Here is a 19778-nt window from a genome sequence, read left to right as displayed (position 1 = left end):
TTCAAGAAAATTTTACGGATTTGAATTTTAAGTTTTGGAACTCGAGTTATGATTTATTTAGTGAACATGACGCAGGAGAGATAGCTCAATCAAAGTGGAGTAAATATTGAAATTAAAAGTAGATACACTTGAGTTAATGTGTAAACATATTAGATTCTTTAATTATTATTTATATACTTACTTACTAAGCTATATAAGCTTACTTTCTTTTCCCTCTTTTGTCTTATAGTGTCGTCCGGCATTGCTCGGGAGTTAAGGATCGTTGAAGATCTGCCACACTATCAATACTTTTGGGTATTTGAACTAAACATTTCTTTTGAATTATGGCATGTATAGTAGGTTTTTGATTTTGTTACGTGTCATAATTGCCTAGGTTTAAAATATTGGTTACATTATTTAACCAAATTATTTTGTATAAGCCATTGAAGTTGGCTAATATTGTTCAAGACATATGTTATAATGATACATTATCTATTTGGATGACATATTTCTATTTCGGTTTCATTTAATGATATATATTATGAGCTGGTAATACCTAGTACCTTGTTTCGATGTGGAACACGGGTAAGGGGCGTTACATTTAGTGGTATCATAGCTATGGTTTAGTTGGTTCTCGGACTAATATAGTGTGTGTAAAAGTCTAGTTATACATGCCATAAATATATTTTGATAGTGTGGTGACTCCTGATTATTCTAAACTGTGTTTTGTTTTAATTTAGTAATGGATCCTAATGGAACTGCGGCTGATGATGCTGCTAGTAATGCGTCGGCTCCCGCACAAGGGACCGCACCTGTAGAAAGTAGACCTGAGACATTGAGACAGGGAGATGAGGCCCGGGATGCCTTTCTCCAAATGATGAACAATTGGTATACTGAGTTTATTCGAGCAAACCCAAATGCTCAACCTCCTCCACCCCCTCCCATACCTCAAACGGTTCTTGTAGCTACTCAAGGCATAGATTTGGTAAGAATGAACAAGCCTCCGGATGACAAGATTCGAAAACAAAGGGCCGAAGAGTTTAGAGCAAAGATCGATGATGATCCCGAGAAAACGGAGTTCTGGCTTGAAAATTCTACCCATGTATTTGATGAGCTCTCATGTACACCTGAGGAGTGCTTAAAGTGTGCTGTATCACTTTTGAGAGATTCAGCCTACCACTGGTGGAAGAATTTGGTAGATGTGGTGCCAAAAGAAAGGGTTTCTTGGGATTTCTTCCAGGAAGAATTCAGAAAGAAATACATAAGTCAGCGATTTATTGATAAAAAAATGGAAGGAGTTCCTTGAATTGAAGCAGGGTAAGATGTTTGTGGCAGAGTATGAACGCGAATTTGTAAGGCTCAGCAAGTATGCCCAGGAATGTGTGTCCACTGAGGCCATTATGTGTAAAAGGTTTGAGGATGGGCTAAATGAGGACATTAAAGTGCTTGTGGGAATTTTGGAGTTGAAAGAATTTGTAGTATTGGTTGACCGAGCTCTTAAAGCCGAAGATTTGAACAAAGAAAGAAGAAAAGCTACTATTGAGGCTCGAGATGTCAGAAAGAGGCCGATAAGCAAGTCATTTTAATCTCAATCAAAGAGGTCCAAAGAGACAAACTCTCGAATGACAGTTTTAGTTGGGGATTCACACAGAGATCGTGGTAGGGCATATTCGGGGTCTAAAGCTCAAGCTACTTCAGTGGCAAGTGTGGTTAATGTACGATCTAGAAAGCCCGAATGTCAGCAATGTGGCAGGCAACATTTTGGTGAGTGTTGGGGAAACAAGCGAGCTTGTTTCAAGTGTGGTTCTCACGAGCATTTTATCATAGACTGTCCGGAGAAAGTTAAAGAAGAAAATTTTCAGAGTGCTAGACAGAGTACTACTGCTAGCAGAGGTAGACCACCGAGAAATACTGGAGGTGGAGCTAGCAGTAAAACTGTAATGAAAGATTCAACGACGAGATCAGAAGCTAGAGCGTCTGCTAGAGCTTATTCCATACGTGCCCGAGAGCATGCATCGTCTCCCGATGTGATTACTGGTACATTTTCTCTCTATGATGCTATTGTTATTGCATTGATTGATCCCGGGTCTACTCATTCCTATGTTTGTATGAATTTAGTATCTAATAAAAAGTTGTCTGTTGAGTTTACTGATTTACGATTAAAGTGTCGAACCCCTTAAGCCAATATGTGCTAGTTGATAAGGTTTGCAAGAATTGCCCATTAATGATTCAAAGTCACTGTTTTCCGGCTAATCTGATGTTGTTACCATTTGATGAGTTTGACGTTATTTTGGGAATGGACTGGTTGACATTGTATGATGCCAAGGTAGATTGTAAACAGAAAATACTAGAGTTGAAATGTGAAAATGGTGAAACTCTGTGGGTTGAAACAGATGAATCAAATAAATTGCCTATGGCGATTTCGCACATGTCTGCATGTAAATACATGAGGAAAGGATGTGAAGCTTATCGGCCTATGTAATGAATCTTGAAATGTTTGAATTGAAGCTTGAATCGATCCGATAGTCTGTGAATTTCGGATGTATTTCGGAGGAATTGCCTGGATTGCCTCGAGCAGGGAGATAGAGTTTGCCATTGATTTGTTGCTGCATCGCACCAATCTCAATTGCTCCATATAGAATGGCTCATTGAATTAAAAGAATTGAAGGCTCGGTTGCAAGAGTTAATGACAAGGGATTTGTGAGACTGAGTTTCTCTCCCTAGGGTGCTCCCGTATTGTTCGTAAAGAAGAAAGATGGCTCAATGAAACTTTGCATTCATTACCGTCAGCTCAACAAGGTGACTATAAAGAACAAGTACCCATTGTCGAGGATTGATGATTTATTCGATTAGTTAAAGGGGGGCACAGTGTTTTCAAAGATCGATTTGAGGTTCGGTTACTACCAGTTGAGAGTTAAGGAGTCGGATGTGCCGAAAACCGCCTTTAGGACAAGGTATGGACATTATGAGTTCCTTGTGATGCCTTTCGGCCTAACAAATGCTCCAGTTATATTTATAGACTTGATGAACCGAATCTTTCGGCCATATTTAGATAAGTTTGTAGTAGTGTTTATAGATGACATTCTAATTTATTCTCGGGATGAGTCTGAGCACGCCGAACACTTGAGAACCATATTGCAAATCTTAAGAGAAAAGAAATTGTTTGCTAAGTTTAGTAAAAGTGAGTTCTGGCTTCGTGTAGTCAGATTTTTGGGACATACAGTCTCAGGTGATGGTATTCGAGTGGATCCGAGTAAGATTTTCGCGATCGTTGATTGGAAACCACCAAAGAATGTATCCGAGGTTAGAAGCTTTTTAGGCTTGGCCGGGTATTATAGATGTTTTGTCGAGGGATTTTTGATGATTGTATCTCCTATGACTAAGTTGCTGCAAAAGAATGTTAAGTTTGAATGGACTGATAAATGTCGTGAGTTTTGAAAAGTGAAAGCACGATTGATCAAGCACCAATTTTAGTACAACCAGAGCAGGGAAGGAGTTCGTAATTTATAGTGATGCATCATTGACAGGCCTTGGATGTGTACTAATGCAAGAGGGTAAAGTGGTAGCTTATGCCTCGAGACAGTTAAAACCGCATGAGAAGAACTATCCTACACATGATTTGGAATTGGCCGCTATTGTCTTTGCCTTGAAGATTTGGCGACATTATTTGTATAGTGAAAAATGCCAAATTTTTACTGATCACAAAAGTTTGAAGTATTTGATGAATCAAAAGGATTTGAATCTACGACAGTGGAGATGGCTTGAATTATTGAAGGATTATGAGTTAATGATTGATTATCATCCGGGAAAAGTGAATGTAGTTGCTGACACTTTAAGCAGGAAATCTCTTTTTACTTTGAGAGCCATGAATATGGGGTTAGCGTTGTCTGATGATGGGTCAATCTTAGCAGAGATGAGGGCTAAACCGTTATTTTTCCAGCTAATTTGTGATGCTTAAAAGAACGATAGTGAGTTGCGAACCAAGAGAACTCAATGCGAATCGGGTTACGACTCAGATTTTCGAGTTGGACCGGATGACTGTTTGATGTTTCAAGACAGGATATGTGTAGCGAAAAATGATGAATTGATTCAGAAAATATTACATGAGGCGCACAGTGGTTGTTTGTCGGTTCACCCTAGTAGCACAAAAATGTATAATGATTTAAAGAAGTTATATTGGTGGCCAGGCATGAAAAGGGACATTTCTGAATTTGTAACCAAGTGTTTGATCTGTCAACAAGTAAAAGCTGAGCATCAAGTGCCTTCAGGATTACTCCAACCGGTAATGGTGCCTGAGTGGAAATGGGATAGAATTACCATGGATTTTGTAACCGGTTTGCCTCTGACTCCTAAAAAGAAGGATTCTGTCTGGGTAGTGGTTGATAGGTTAACAAAGTCGGCTCACTTTATACCGGTACGTATCGATTGCTCACTTGATAAAGTAGCTGAATTATATATTGTTGAAATTGTGAGGTTGCACGGGGTACCTATGTCTATAATATCAGATAGAGATCCGAGGTTTACCTTGAGATTCTGGAAAAAGTTACAAGAAGCTTTGGGTACAAAAGTGAACTTTAGTATCGCGTTTCATCTACAAACAGATGGTTAGTCGAAAAGAGTAATCCAAGTACTCGAAGATATGCTTAGATGTTGTGTTTTAGAATTTGAAGGCAGTTGGGAGAAATATCTATCTTTGGTTGAATTTGCCTACAATAATAGTTTTCAGTCAAGTATACAGATGGCACCGTACGAAGCCTTGTATGGTTGCAAGTGTCGGACTCCTTTATATTGGATTGAACTTAGTAAGAAACAGGTTCACGGAGTTGATCTAGTTAAAGAAACTGAAGAGAAAGTAAAGTAATTCGTGATTGCTTGAAAGCTGCTTCAGATCGACAAAAGTCATATGCAGATTTAAAAAGAAAATAGATTGAATTCTAGGTAGGTGATAAAGTGTTCTTGAAGGTGTCACCATGGAAGAAGATTATGAGATTTAGCCGAAAAGGCAAGCTAAGTCCGCGTTTTATTGGGCCGTACGAGATTACTGAGAGAATTGGACTAGTGACATATCGGTTGGCCTTACCGGTAGATTTAGAAAGAATTCATAACGTGTTTCATGTATCAATGTTGCGACGTTATCGTTCTGATCCTTCACATGTGATTTCTCCAACAGAAATTGAGATTCGATCGGACCTGACGTATGATGAGGAACCGATTAAGATTTTGGCTCGAGAAGTAAAACAGTTGAGAAAGAAAAGTATAGCTTTAGTGAAAGTGTTATGGCAAAGACATGGAGTAGAAGAAGCTACGTGGGAACCGGAGGATGCCATGATAAAAAAGTACCCAAATCCTTTACCTGTAAGATTTTCAGAGACGAAAATCCCTAAGGGGGGGAGAGTTGTAACAGCCCAATTTAGGGTCAAAACGGAATAGTGATTTCGAAACCACGAATCTGAGGTTGAAAGAAATTATTTTGATTAAGTTTTAGTGTTTATATTATGATTTCATAATTGTGTGAAAATTTCGTTGCGAAATTTTATCAATTGGGTGTTTAATTTGATATTTAGGACTAAATTGAAATACGTAAAAAAATGTGTGTTCTAGTTCATAAAGTACTTGATTGAAATGGGGGTTTTAAGTAGAGGTCCTTAAATGGAATTAGACCATTATACTTTATATGGACAAAAATTAGGACATGGATGGAATTTTAAGAAAGTTTAGTAATAAGGGCACTTTGGTCATTTGTATATTAAATGAAATAAAATGGGAAAAATAACACAAAAATGTGTTCATCTTCATTCAAGCTTGGCCGAAACTTACATGTTCTCCATAGATAGGGTTTTTCCCAAGCTTTCAAGCTCAATAGTAAGTGCATTCAAGCCCCGTTTTTAATGTTCTTTACATTTTTTAAATCCTCGTAGCTCGGCCTACCTATTTCTACCATTATTTCGAGCTAGGGTTTATGTTTAAAATTTTACCCATGAATGATATGCATGTATTTTGATGTTTGATGGTAGAATATGAATGTTTGAAGTTAGGAGAACGATATTTTCTAAGCGATTTTTAGCGAAAACGAGCAAAACGACATAATCGGTAAAAATACCTATTATTCATAACTGTGTTAGAGTGAGAATTTGATGTTGTCATAGAAGGGAAAAATGATCAGCATGTCATAAAACATAATAATAATGGCTGAAATTAAATTCCCGAGCCTAGGGGAAAAATCGTAATTTTGTAAAAGTTAGGGGGCAAAAATATAATTTTTCCATAATGTGATTTTTGGATTGAAATAAATAGTATGAGTGTTAAATGAGCTAAATTTGTTGTTATAGATCAAGAAAGGCGTGGAATCGATCTCGAACGGGAGAAGGAAAATGTTTTGGACTAAATTACAAAATTTCTATATTTTGCACCAAGGTAAGTTTGTATGTAAATAATACATTAACTTCATTTACATTTTTATATTTCAGCCTATTATATGTATTTTAGCTAATTTTGAAACATAAATCAACTATTGGAGGAATGGAAATAAGTAATAGAGAGAGAAATCCCGGTTGAACATTCGGAAAGATTGAATAATATAGATGGACCATAGCTAGGTCACATGTATGGTGCTGAGTGCACATTATGTGTACAAGAAAGCTACGAGATACTATATAGTAGCTAGGTCACATGTGTGATACGGGATGTATCCCACGTAGACAAGAGAGCTACGGGAGATATAAATGTAGCTAGGTCGCATGTGTGATTCCAAGTGAAGGACACCATGTAGACAAGAGAGCCACGAGATAAATTGGCTAGGTCACATGGGTGGTACTAAGTGTTCACCATGTGTACAGGAGAGCCGAATTATATGAAATATGATAATAGGGCAGTGTACTGAAACCATCAAGTATCGAGGATTGATCCGAATTGTTCAACGGGATAATTTTACGGTGGCATTGTAATCATGGACTTATACTTGTGATGTATGAAATGTGGTGAAAATGAATTGTGATATGTATGCTAAGTGAGGTTAATACAAAGAGCAATAATACTGTTTTGGACAGTAGCAGTGACGTGAATTTGAAAAATCACAAAAAATAGTATAAATTTAATTAGAGGCTAAATGAGATATTAAATTAAAGCTCAATGAGTCTATTTCATTTAAAAGAAACAGAGCAAGCAAAGAAACTCTATATTTTGAGATATTTATATTTGTGTGTGACTTGTTCAGATTGACTATGTGATCCCTTGTTCTGACTATGTTAAATCATTAAAAATTGTAAAAAAATAATTAAGAAATATAATTTATATGTCTTGATTCCTTATTGAGTCTAGTTTTAAATGAAACATGTTTCATGGCTATTTGAATTGTGTGCTGGGAGAAATTCAACTCGTAGTGAACAGAGGTCAGATCAGTCGAGTTGTATAACAGGGGAAACTTTAACTAATAAACTGTACTAATTGATTAGACCAAAAATTCTAGGAGAAAAATAATAAGAATTTATATGAGTCTAGTTTCAGGAAAATTTTACGGATTTGAATTTTGAGTTTTGTAACTCAAGTTATGATTTATTTAGTGAACATGACGCAGGAGAGATAGCTCAATCAAAGTGGAGTAAATATTGAAATTAAAAGTAGATACACTTGAGTTAATGTGTAAACATATTAGATTCTTTAATTATTATTTATTTACTTACTTACTAAGCTATATAAGCTTACTTTCTTTTCTCTCTTTTGTCTTATAGTGTCGTCCGGCATTGCTCGAGAGTTAAGGATCGTTGAAGATCTGCCACACTATCAATACTTTTGGGTATTTGAACTAAACATTTCTTTTGAATTATGGCATGTATAGTAGGCTTTGTTATTTTGTTACGTGTCATAATTGCCTAGGTTTAAAATATTGGTTACATTATTTAACCAAATTATTTTGTATAAGCCATTGAAGTTGGCTAATATTGTTCAAGACATATGTTATAATGATACATTATCTATTTGGATGACATATTTCTATTTCGGTTTCATTTAATGATATATATTATGAGCTGGTAATACCTCGTACCCTGTTTCGATGTGGAACACTGGTAAGGGGCGTTACAGTCAAGGCTTGTATTAACCAGATCATGTGTCATTACACATGCCATCATTTAATGTTTAAACATTAAGATACCGTTATGCAGTTCAATAACTGATGAAATTAAGTAATAAATATGTTTTCATAGTCTTTATTAACTGAACATGGACTCAAGATGGATACACAGATCATCCAACCATCGTCAGGTCCGAGCTACAGGATGCCACACTTGTTGTCAGAGCAACTACAACAAATTTCAAAAAGATTTAATCATTCCAGCATGCTTACAAGTATAATAAACGTTCTCGATATGTTGTATAATAATTTCTGGGTCTTATATAAGTTTGCAAAAGCTTTTTTGCTAATCCAAGGTCAATGAAGGACTAAATTGAAAAGTTTCTAAAACTCACGGGTTGATGTCGCGACACCATGGCTATCTCGCTGAGACCTCATTAGTCAGTGAGTGCTGTCACAACTTTAGAAAACTTGAGGTCGCGATATCACTCACAGTCGATTTAAGTTACGACGTTGGGAACTTGTCGTTGCGATATTACCCTCTATTTTGGAAAAAAAATCACTTTAAAACACATTCAATGCTTCATACTGAAAATATTTTAACATATATATGCTCATATCACATTCAATAAGTTAGCATATCATGCAATTTGTGTAAATAAGGCTTGCTAAACTTCTTAAGATCAAGGAATTCAAATGGCATATGATACATATTCATGAACTTGACATAACTATGCCATTTTCCAGCTTTAACATACCAAGTTACCATAGTTTGCAAGTTTGAATGCATGAGGCCTATGCACTTTGAAATCAAGAATTCAAAAGGCATTAAACATGATAAAAGAATTAGTCATAAACTAGGCCATTTACCAACCTTAACATATAAACATGACCTTAGCCCACAAATACACATTAGCATTCACATTAGGGATGACCATTATATAGCAAAAGATCCTATATACATGCACTATATTAGTTATCAAAATGAACATACTTCTACCGTTTTAGTGATAGTGTGGTATCCATACTGATCTGGCATTGTGAGTTTTGCAAGCTAGGGATCTACATGTAGGATAACAATAATAGGTAAGCTTTAATGTTTAGTAAATTCAAATGGAATTTACAGCACTTGCCTTGATCATAGGTGAGCATGTTAAATACCAAAGATTTAGGCATACATTTAGCTAGAACATGACACCTAATGCCACAACAAAGTGAGCATAAGAAACATATGTACCCATATAAGTCAAACCATATAACATAACCAAAACAATTACTGAACTATTCCAATTCATATAAGATCATCACAATTTCACATACTTTCACTATTCTACTAGTTAATTCCAATACAATTTTTAATCACATACCTTGATAACTTATCAATTCGATTCATTTTCATTTTCCGATTTCAAGATTCAATTTTAACAATTCACCTAATGGAACCCTAGTAAAACGGGTTTAGACACACGGGCAAACTACACCACACCAAGATAGCTCATTTGAGCATAAACTAGACCATACTAAAGCACCTAAGTGCAAAGCCCGTAAGCATCCAATGTATATATATATATATTCAAATACATCCCTCCACCACACCAAGGTCTTTAAATAGACAATGAATACTCGACGATCCACAGCACATGTTGGATCTCAAAATATAAATCACAATCTCCGCATCATCAACTATCTTGTACACTAGTGCGCATATGACTCTATTGGCATGCCAATAATTTTCTACTATTTTACTAAGTTTACATAGGCATCAATTATCCATATCTGCATAACCATAAGTTATGACTATCACATATCAATTTCCAAATTCATTGATCAAGTCTGACATGAATCACACATACAATTAAAGATACATTTAAGTTCTCTTTTCATTCCTCTAGTTACTAATCAATAGATATAACATCATTCACTTATCACAACTCATTTCAATTTATTTATGTATCTAGCCAATTATGTTGATTTCCACCAAAGTCGTAACATAAGTTCAAACATAATTAAAATTAAATTAAATATAGGCATAACTATCAAAAAAGGAAGGGTAGTAAGTTTCATAAGAACTTACCTTCCAAAATGAGTAGATTTCTTAATGACTATTCCACAATTTTTGCCTTTCCTCTACAAGCTCCACTTTTATCCAATTCTTGTTCTATACAAATATATATACATACCAAATCAATATCATATAATAACACACAATAGTCATTCAATGGCTTACAACAATAATGCCATGAAATGCATGTTCCTAATTAATCTCATTTTTTTATATGCATATTTTTCATTTGATTCAATTTAGTCCTTCAACTCTGGATAAACATATTTTTCGATTCTTAACTTCAGATCAAAATCTGATTTCACTTTCTCTGATTAGGGGTCTTATACTTTCTATTTATAGCCTAATTTCATGACAGATTTTACATTTATTCACTTTAGTCCATAATTTTACAAGCTAACAAACAAGTTTATTTAACTTTATAATTTAGTCCTTTTCATGATCTAAACTCAATATCTATCAAATTCAAGCTTAATTCATCAATTTATTAACAATGACATCTTGTTAAAAACTCAACAATTGAACAAATTGATACATGAGTTAGCTAAATCAAACGCCCATAATCATAAATCTATAAAAATTACAAAAAAACGACTACATTACTATAAAGTAGAGTACCAAAAAAGTTACAACACTTACCATGATTGTAGCTACCCAATTTTAAAGGGAGAGATGAGCCAAAAATCTCATCTTTTACCCTCTTTTATTATTTCAAAAAAAGTCAAAATTTTAAAATTGTGGAAAATAATAATTCTCATTTCTCTCATTAAATCAATTGCTACCATATTCATCCATGTGCCCAAAATATTTTTCTCATTTTAAAATTCCAATTTAGTCTATTAGGAAAAGCCCAAAAATACTTTTTTTTTTTAATCTCCATATTCAATTTACCATCAAAATCCATTTTATGGCAAAATGACACAGTAGTCCATGTACTTTTTATTTTTACTCAATTTAGTTCATACCTTGATTTTCCATTCCACATATTAATATATATTTTCTTATCTTTTTATTCAAAATAATACTTGTTGAACCACATGTTTTTTCCTAATAGTCAATTTACACTTTAGTTCTCATATTTTTCTCCAAATCTTAACCTTAATCTTTTTCCGAAATTTCAAACTCACATTTATTATTTATTAACTTTCCTTTTCTAAATATCTAATTAAGTTCTTAAAAGAATTCATATAATAACTCGTTCTATATTTTCTTAGAAATTGCACTATGTACTTTATCGAAATAGTACCATTTACTTACTTGAAATTTTGTGACATTACAGACAACATCTTTGTTACATAAGAAATGGTTCAGTCAACGATGAATATGAGACGAGGGGGCCATGATTTTAAAAACAGATTTACCTAATGCATATGATAATGAGTCCTAGTAGAATTTGGAGCACCTTCGAAGATGGATGATTTTAAAAATAGGCATTCAACATCTCATTGCAGAATTGGACGCCATTTGGATGGTGGAGTTTCTTTAGAAATCTCATAAAATCTCTCATCCTCCAAACACTTTCTTGATTAACTACTAGAATTGGATAACGAGGGTTAGTTGTCTGAGGTGCATCAGATTTTTCGGCAGGGAAATAAGTGTGCCAATCACCTTGCTAACCTTGGCCAGCATCAAGAGATTGGGTGATGTTGCTGAACGCATTGTTTGATTCCCTTGTTACAAGCTTATGTGGGTGGGAAGGGAATGTAACTTATTTTTATTTTCTTTTTTCGGAGAGTTATCATGTCTGTCACATAATTATTCCTATCCTCACTGCACAACCCAAATCCAACGCCAACCCATACAACGTCCTTACCAAGTGGAAACCATGCCGCCAACAACTAGATCCACAAGCCAAAAAATGCATTTGATTACATCACTCTACCCTATACTACATTAATTCCCTCCAGGTTCAAGCAGGCACAGAAAGTACCCTATATGACGATCTACCATGAAGATTTTTGAAGCACTTGGGAATTAGTACCTCTGGATCCATAGAAAAACATATACAATCGACTATAAATAATATTTTATGCAGATGCACCCAAACTAACCAACAAAATAATAAATACCATCTCTATAATCCGAAAATTACAATAATAAACAATAAAGTGTAGAAGTAAAGAAAAACCTGTATACAACTATAAATAAAAACTGCAGCAAAACAGCATATATAATCCTAAAAATAGGGAAAAGAAGAAGAAAATATTACACCTTATAGTTATAGTTGCAGTTTTGGTCTCCAACACTTGAATTAGACAAAAAGACAATGATGTCGCATGAAGTTGTAGAAACAACATGAAACTTAAACAGATTCAAGATATTAATCTTGCCTGAAATCTCACAAATTGTCTCCAAAGGCAGTTCACCACCCGAAACATCAGCGAAAAAGTTTGAGTCTGAGATGAATCGATCCGCCATGACTGTTACCGTCAAGTTCATCGGAGCCGTTTTATCTGCAGAAATCTTACCGGCTGGAATTGGAACCTCGCCTACTTTCAGGCCCCTGTAGTTCATCTCAGCGGTCGAGTCAGCATACTTGAACCCCACTTTGTTGGAGTTCTTGATGGAGAGATCCACGTCCAGGCTAACGTTGAACAACACTTGGAACTTTGTCGTATCTAGGTAAAACTTCAGGTCGGCTAAGGTGACTGAGTCGACTGTTACTACGGGGTTTTTGGGCTTGAAAACGGTTAAAGCTAAGATTACAATGAGGATTATGATAAATATTAACCCACCCATGGTTGCAAAACAGATGTTTCTGCATTTATGGAGACGCTTGGGGTCATTATTCATGGCTGCTGAACTGCTTGCAGTCTGTATTTCCATTGATTTTGAATATATAAATCTTACTTCCAGGTTGAAAATTTTGCAGGTTTTATTATTATTAATAAAATGGGTTGGCTTTTAATGTCACGGATGATAAAGAAATGTATTGAAATTGGGAACGTAGCCAATGCTAGAAATTAGAAAAGGCATATAGCATAAATTTATTTATTATTCCTTAAATAAGCTAGGCTTGAAACGATGGAGCAAGTAATGTTTTGGTTAAATATTACTCATTAAATTTCCTTTTAAATAATATATATTTTTAAACTTCATCATATTTCTTTAAAATCACCTTTTTTCCTTTTTAAAAATACTTTATTATTCTTTCAACCTAATTAATAAAATTTTAGATCTAAGAAAACCAAATCAAGCATTAGATATGTTAGGCAGGCCCTGTACCTGTTTTACATACATTTAGGGTTATTAAAAGTGAATTGAATTATGATTTTGACTTTCACTTGGAATTTGAATATTTTCATGGATATTTTATCTACCTTTGATCCATGAAAAAAGCAAAGCTTTATAATCAACTAAGATGTTAAATCAATGTCATGAATCATATTTAAAATTTAAACTTTAAACCTGCGAATTTTATTTAGGTATTATTTAAAAATTACCTAATAATTAGATTTAAATATAATTATTTAAATTATATAGAGATAAGATGTTTGGATAGTTATTGTAATACATAACATGATTTGAAATTAATTTTTATTACTTGTTTAGAAATTTTTATCGTGCTAAAACTTTTTATAGGAATTATTATTTTTTAAAAATATAAATTATGTAATTGTGTAATTACAATTTGTACTACCAAACGTGACTTACAAAATTACAATGTAATTACACTCTATCACCAAACACATATAGTGAATTACAATTCTTTGTAATTATAAGAAAATGTAATTACTACTCTAGTAATTACACTTTCATTCAATTACTTTGTGTTGTCCAAATATACTCTTATTTATTTTCTTTCTAAATACACCAAGTCTATGAAAATTATCAAGAATTTGATATTGTTGATGTGAAGTATTAATAAGGGAAAAGGCAAGGAGGAGAATGTGGTGATGCAAATGAGGTTGGTTCACTTAGATAGGCGAAGAGCCAGAGACTGTAAAGAGGAGCAAAAAGATTATTGTGAAGGTAAATGAGGTTGAGTGCACAGGGTAAGTGCTTAGGGTTGCTAATATGGAATAAGATTTATGTAACATCCCCAAAATTCCAGGAATTTGAAACAGTGGTAAATAAATGGTTAATCAGTTATGATATGAGAAAGTCAGAAATTGGAAAATCATCGATGTTATGAGATAGTGAAGACATATACTAAAGGCATTTGGAAAAGTCTGTGTATTAGGAAAAATAAATCCGGGGTATTGACTAGATTGTAAGAGAGTGAAAAATATTGGGGTCAAAGTGAGAAAATTGAATGTTAGAGTGATTAAATTGAATTGAAGAAAAAAAAAAGAGAAAGGTCTAGAGGTGAAAATTTACCAAAAAGAGACATGACTCATGAATGGTATTATAGAAAAAGTTGAAGGACAAAATGGTAATAATTTGAAATAGATAATTATGGAAACATAATGATTAAGGACTAAAATACTGTCAAGTGGGTTTGAAGGGTCAAAATGTAAATAATTATTTTAATGCTAAAATCTAATAGATATTTATATAGAATTATGCAGAAAAAGATGGCGAAACCACCTTATTTATACTCACCTACACATCACCTTCATAAGCCTCCATTCCAACTTTTGTTTTTCTTACAAAAAGGTTTTTCAAGCCAATTAAGTTAAATTCCTCCAATGTCTTACATGATTAGTGAGTTAAATCCTTAGAGAAGTTTATTAGTAACCTCAATTTCATAAGAAGTGCAACCACACTTGTCTTGGAGGAGAGAGAAAATAGGAATTAGTGTTGAATACAAGTAATTGAGGTAAGAATGATAAACTTTCCATGAAATATATGCTAGTTTTACTTGAATAACATAGATTATGATAAGTGAGAATGATTTTAATGTGTAATATTGTATGTTTTGATATGGAAAATGAAGAAAAAGTGAAGAAATGTGGAAAATAAGTGGAGAATTAAAGCAAAAGAGGAGTCAAAGGATGAGGAGGAAGAAGAAAAAGAAGAAGAAGAAAACAGTCTTGCTATGATATTTAATTATATACTTACATGAATAGTAAGACATGATAAGGGTTCAATATAAGTAAATGATGAGTTAATTTTATTTATTAGGTAATATGTAATAATGAAAATGAAAGAAAATTGAGAAAAAGATTAAAAGTGAGTAAAATGACTAAATTGTAAAAGATGAAAAAGTTGATGGAATTGTAATCAACATAAGTAAATAAGTAAAATATGTGAATGATTGATGTGCGGAACGATATAGTAATATTGTGAGTATATTTGATGAAGTATGAGAAAGAAATGACTAAATTGTAAGATAAGTAAAGTGACATGTGATAAGTTTGATAAGAATCAATAGGGAATTATGGAAATTTATTTAAATTATGAGATATGCTATGTGTATTAAAGAGAATAAAAGTTTGGAATATTGTGTTACTGTTACAAAGACTAATTTGAAATAAATCAAAAGTACTCATATCTTATTCCGAAATAAGAAATATATATGATTCTCATATGTTTCCCAAGTAGACAAGATAAGAACTAGTAGGATATAGATGGAATGCCATTAATGGAATATTAGCGCACTCTCTGTTTACTCGCTTCGGTGGTGTCTAGTTACCTGCTTCGGCAGTGTTCCATTACCCACTTCGGTGGTGTCCCGTTTAAGTCTTTTAGGCCTCTATAAAAAGGTAAAAGGTTTCCTCTGTTAGATGTTAAAGTATAGTATTTGTTAAATGAAGGAATAAGAAAATTAAATTGTGATACGATAAATGATAACAATAGATGAAAATATGTAACAATTGAATGGTAAGTTAAAGTTAATTATGAGTACAAGTTCTGAATAATATTATGAAAATGATCGTAAAACAAATTAGTAATTTTTTAGTATGGATAAAATGTTATTTATCTCTAAACTGTGCTTACTATGCTAGCAATAGCTTAATGCATGTTTTATACGCGTAGGTAAAGAATAGAAGTAAAGACTTTTGAAGGTTGGAAGCATCTCATCACATTACTTCAACAAATCCAAGGAAAAAAGTAAAGTTTCTCCTCTATTTTATTTTGGTGAATGGCATGTACCTAGGTATGTTTAAAGGTTAAAAAGTTTGAGGGACTTAAATGTAATAGTTGATACTGGTTTAAATCTTATGGTAAATTTTACTAGTTCATAAGTAACATGTTAGATTATAAGTAGTTGGGATTGAAAATGCATAATTATGATTTATATGTGAATTAAATTGGCTTAAAATTTGAAAATTGAATAAGGGTTAAACTAGGTAAAATTTGTGGAATAATTTGAAAAATTAACCTTTAAATTTCAGACAGAGATATGGTTCTCGAAGTATATACGGCTGTGTGATAGACATGACCCTACCACACGGCCGTGTGACAGAAATGGGCCGACGACACGAACGTGTGAATACTGGAAGAAAATGTTTTTTTAACCACATGGCCTCCGAGATCCACACGACCTAGGGACACGACCATGTCCAATGTTTTTCATAATGTCCTTTATTTCACTTTAGAATACCATTTTAAATGCAAGAATGTTTGAAAAAATTATTCGTTCTTGTTCAGTATAATTGTAATATGATAATAACATGCTAAAAAAGATTAAAATACGATCTAAAAAAAGGTTTGGCTTAATAGTTTTTGGCTAGGGTTACTCTACCACCAAACGTGACATTCCTATAACTTGACCTGAATATAGGTCGGGTATAAGGGTGTTACATTTATTAGTATCAGGGCTTAGGTTTTCTCATCCTAGGGTCAAAAATGAGTTTAGAGGTATATGTCATTTTATATGCTAATTTGATGCGATGTGAATTTTGTTTTTTGATAATATAAAACTATGTTACATAGATTGAAGATGTCCTAAATACTAGGGATACTACGAGTAAAGAAGTAGAAGGTAGGGCTTTTAGTCCCAATAGAGAAGAACATGAGTCGAAAGAACCTATAAGGTTAAGACCTGGTTAGAGACGAGAGTCTGATAGGGAAACAAGAAATGAAACAAAATCAGTAAATGGTAGAGGTCCAACATAAGAGGCTTTCTTTCAGACATTAACATAATTTCTTCAGCAGTTTATGAGAAGTAATGTTCTCCAGTTCCTCCTCCACTTTCTACCCCTCTTGTACGAGAATCGTGGCCCTAATCGAAAGTTTCTGTTTTAAATCAACAATTGCCTCTTGAGAAATTATAAAACATAGAGATGAAGAATTTCGAGGTAAAAAATAAGATGATCCTGCTATGTTTGGATATTGGTTAGAAAATAGTCAGTGAGTATTTGAAGAATTTCAATGTTCAGATGAAAACAAGTTGAGATGTGTTGTGTCATTATTAAAAGATGAAGCATATCAATGGTGGACCACTGTAAATAGTGTGAATCTGATTGAAATAATTACATGGAATTTTTTCCTGATTAGAGTTTAAAAATAAATTCGTGGCCCAATTGTATTTAGAAAGCAAGAAGTGGGAATTTACTGATTTGAAGCAAAATAAAATGACTGTGTCGGAATATGAAAAGGATTTTATGAGATTAAGTAAATATGCTCGAGAGTTGGTGACTACATAATCTGATATATGTAGAAGATTCGAGTGGGGGCTGAATAAAGACCTTTATGTTCATGTTGTGGGTTTGAATCTGCAAGATTTATCATCTTTGGTTGAAAGGGTACAAAGAATAGAATAAGAAATGAATAGAAAAAAAGACAAGAACTCGAGAAAAAAGAGTAACCACTAGTTTTGAAGTTCTATTGCAACAAATAAAATGCAAGATTTTCAATAGTCTAGAAATCCATCTTCTACTTTTGGATAGAGATCAAAAGTACAAGAGAGACAGATGCAACGAACCACATCAGTTACGAGTACTGGGGGTGTAACACCCCTCACCCATATTCAACGTCGGAATAGGGTTACGGAGCATTACCATAATTATATACTAATTACACATTCATTTTGCATACATTTTCACATTTCAGGCAATCATCAATCAATCTCAAACATATTGTCCCTAATATGAGCCTACGAGGCCCTAAATATGCATTAAGAGTGGTTCGAGACTAAACCAATAACTTTAGAAACTTTTTGAACACTTAGAAAATTTTTTTAAAAATAGTGAACACATGCCCATGTGGAGTGCCTGTGTCTCTCACACGGCAAACAGACACACCTGTGTCACAGGCCGTATGGACATTCAAAATGGGATCACCTGGCCGTGCCCCAGTCCGTGTCTGACCCCGTTTAACTCTCTGACTTAGGTCACACGGCCAGCACATATGCCTGTGTGGCTAGCTCGTGGGCCCTAAAAATGGCCATACATGCCCGTGTGCCAAGCCATGTGCTAGGCCATGCCAAACTTGTAGGGTATACTGACTTATGCCACACGACCAGTCACACACCTGTGTGTGAGGCCGTGTGGAGCATACTGACTTAATTTCAATTTCAACACCAAGGGACACACGGTTGCATACGTGACCGTGTATCGCACATGGATGAGACACACACCCGTGTCTCTGCCTGTGTGGATTAAAAATAGACTATTTACCAAGCCATTTTGCCACCAAACTTGTGCTCACCAACATCAAACTTAAAGGCACCAATACATAGCATCAATAGGCATTTTAAATCAACCAATTCAAGCATAATTTATGTACATTCAATACTCCCATTCTCTATACACATTAATCACAAAACATGTCATACCATTTATACAAAATTCACATTTATAATTTAACTTGATAGACACTTCTAAACATGCATCATTAAACATCAAACTCACAAGCATATAACTACTCTAATATCAACCAATTAACCTCCACAATCTTTATAATCCACAAACATCATATACCTATCCATGAACTCACAATCCAAGCCATGTATATACATGATTCAAATATACCAAAACAAGCCAACTTATATGGCAATATACAAAACCAAACTTAGAACATTTACAAGCCAACTCAAATGACTAATTCCATCATTAATTCATTAACCAACAAGAACAAAGTTCCTATACATGCCATACAACAAAGTCCCTATACATGCCATATACTCAAAACATAAGCTTAAAAGTACTAAATTGATAGTTGGATAGTGTGATGTAGTCTTCGACGATCCCCGAGTCTGAGCTAGCTTTAAGATCTCTATAAAACATGGAAAAATAACAAAGTAAGCTTTATAGCTTAGTAAGCTCGTATAAAATAACTTAATATTAACATAAATACACAAATCATCAATTTGAATATATCAACAAGTAGTTCATTTAACTAACAAACCTTTCAAATTTTCAATCATAATCTTATATATGAACTTCACAATTTCTTCGATTTAAATTTATACGGTTCATGTACATATCTATACCATCTTGTATCAATCTCATACATAACCACGTCTTTCATTTACCTATTGAACCATTCAGAATGCTATTGGATACATGGGAAACTCACACCCGACGTGGCACATATATGGCCGAAGCTATCTCAATCTCATATCATATATACTACTCACACTAGAGCTATCAACAGGCCTACTCACACAAGCTGTGGGTCAAGATGTAACTACACGGTGCTGTTCACACAAGCTGTCAAGTCACCGCAACACATACCAGTATACTCAGCCATCGGTAGTACGTACAAGACTAGCACCCGGATCACATAATCCCAACAATCCCTAAAGACATGTCACTAGTATCCAAATCTATTCCTAAG

General features: G+C 34.0%; 1 protein-coding gene across 1 annotated transcript; it reads right to left on the bottom strand.

Moving 5' to 3' along the window:
* Window positions 1–12156: 12156 nt before the first annotated feature.
* Window positions 12157–12978, bottom strand: LOC108464956 (uncharacterized). The gene has a single exon (XM_017765235.2). The coding sequence runs from the start codon at window positions 12933–12935 to the stop codon at window positions 12315–12317; it is 621 nt and encodes a 206-aa protein (XP_017620724.1). The 5' UTR covers window positions 12936–12978; the 3' UTR covers window positions 12157–12314.
* Window positions 12979–19778: the final 6800 nt, after the last annotated feature.

This window comes from Gossypium arboreum, chromosome 6 (assembly GCF_025698485.1).
Source record: "Gossypium arboreum isolate Shixiya-1 chromosome 6, ASM2569848v2, whole genome shotgun sequence".
Classification (NCBI taxonomy): domain Eukaryota; kingdom Viridiplantae; phylum Streptophyta; class Magnoliopsida; order Malvales; family Malvaceae; genus Gossypium; species Gossypium arboreum.
This window is presented reverse-complemented; position numbering and strand designations above follow the sequence as displayed.

What these genes read in the sequence shown, in the direction of transcription:
- LOC108464956 (XM_017765235.2), bottom strand. Translation starts at nt 12,935, where the DNA reads ATGGAAATACAGACTGCAAGCAGTTCAGCAGCCATGAATAATGACCCC.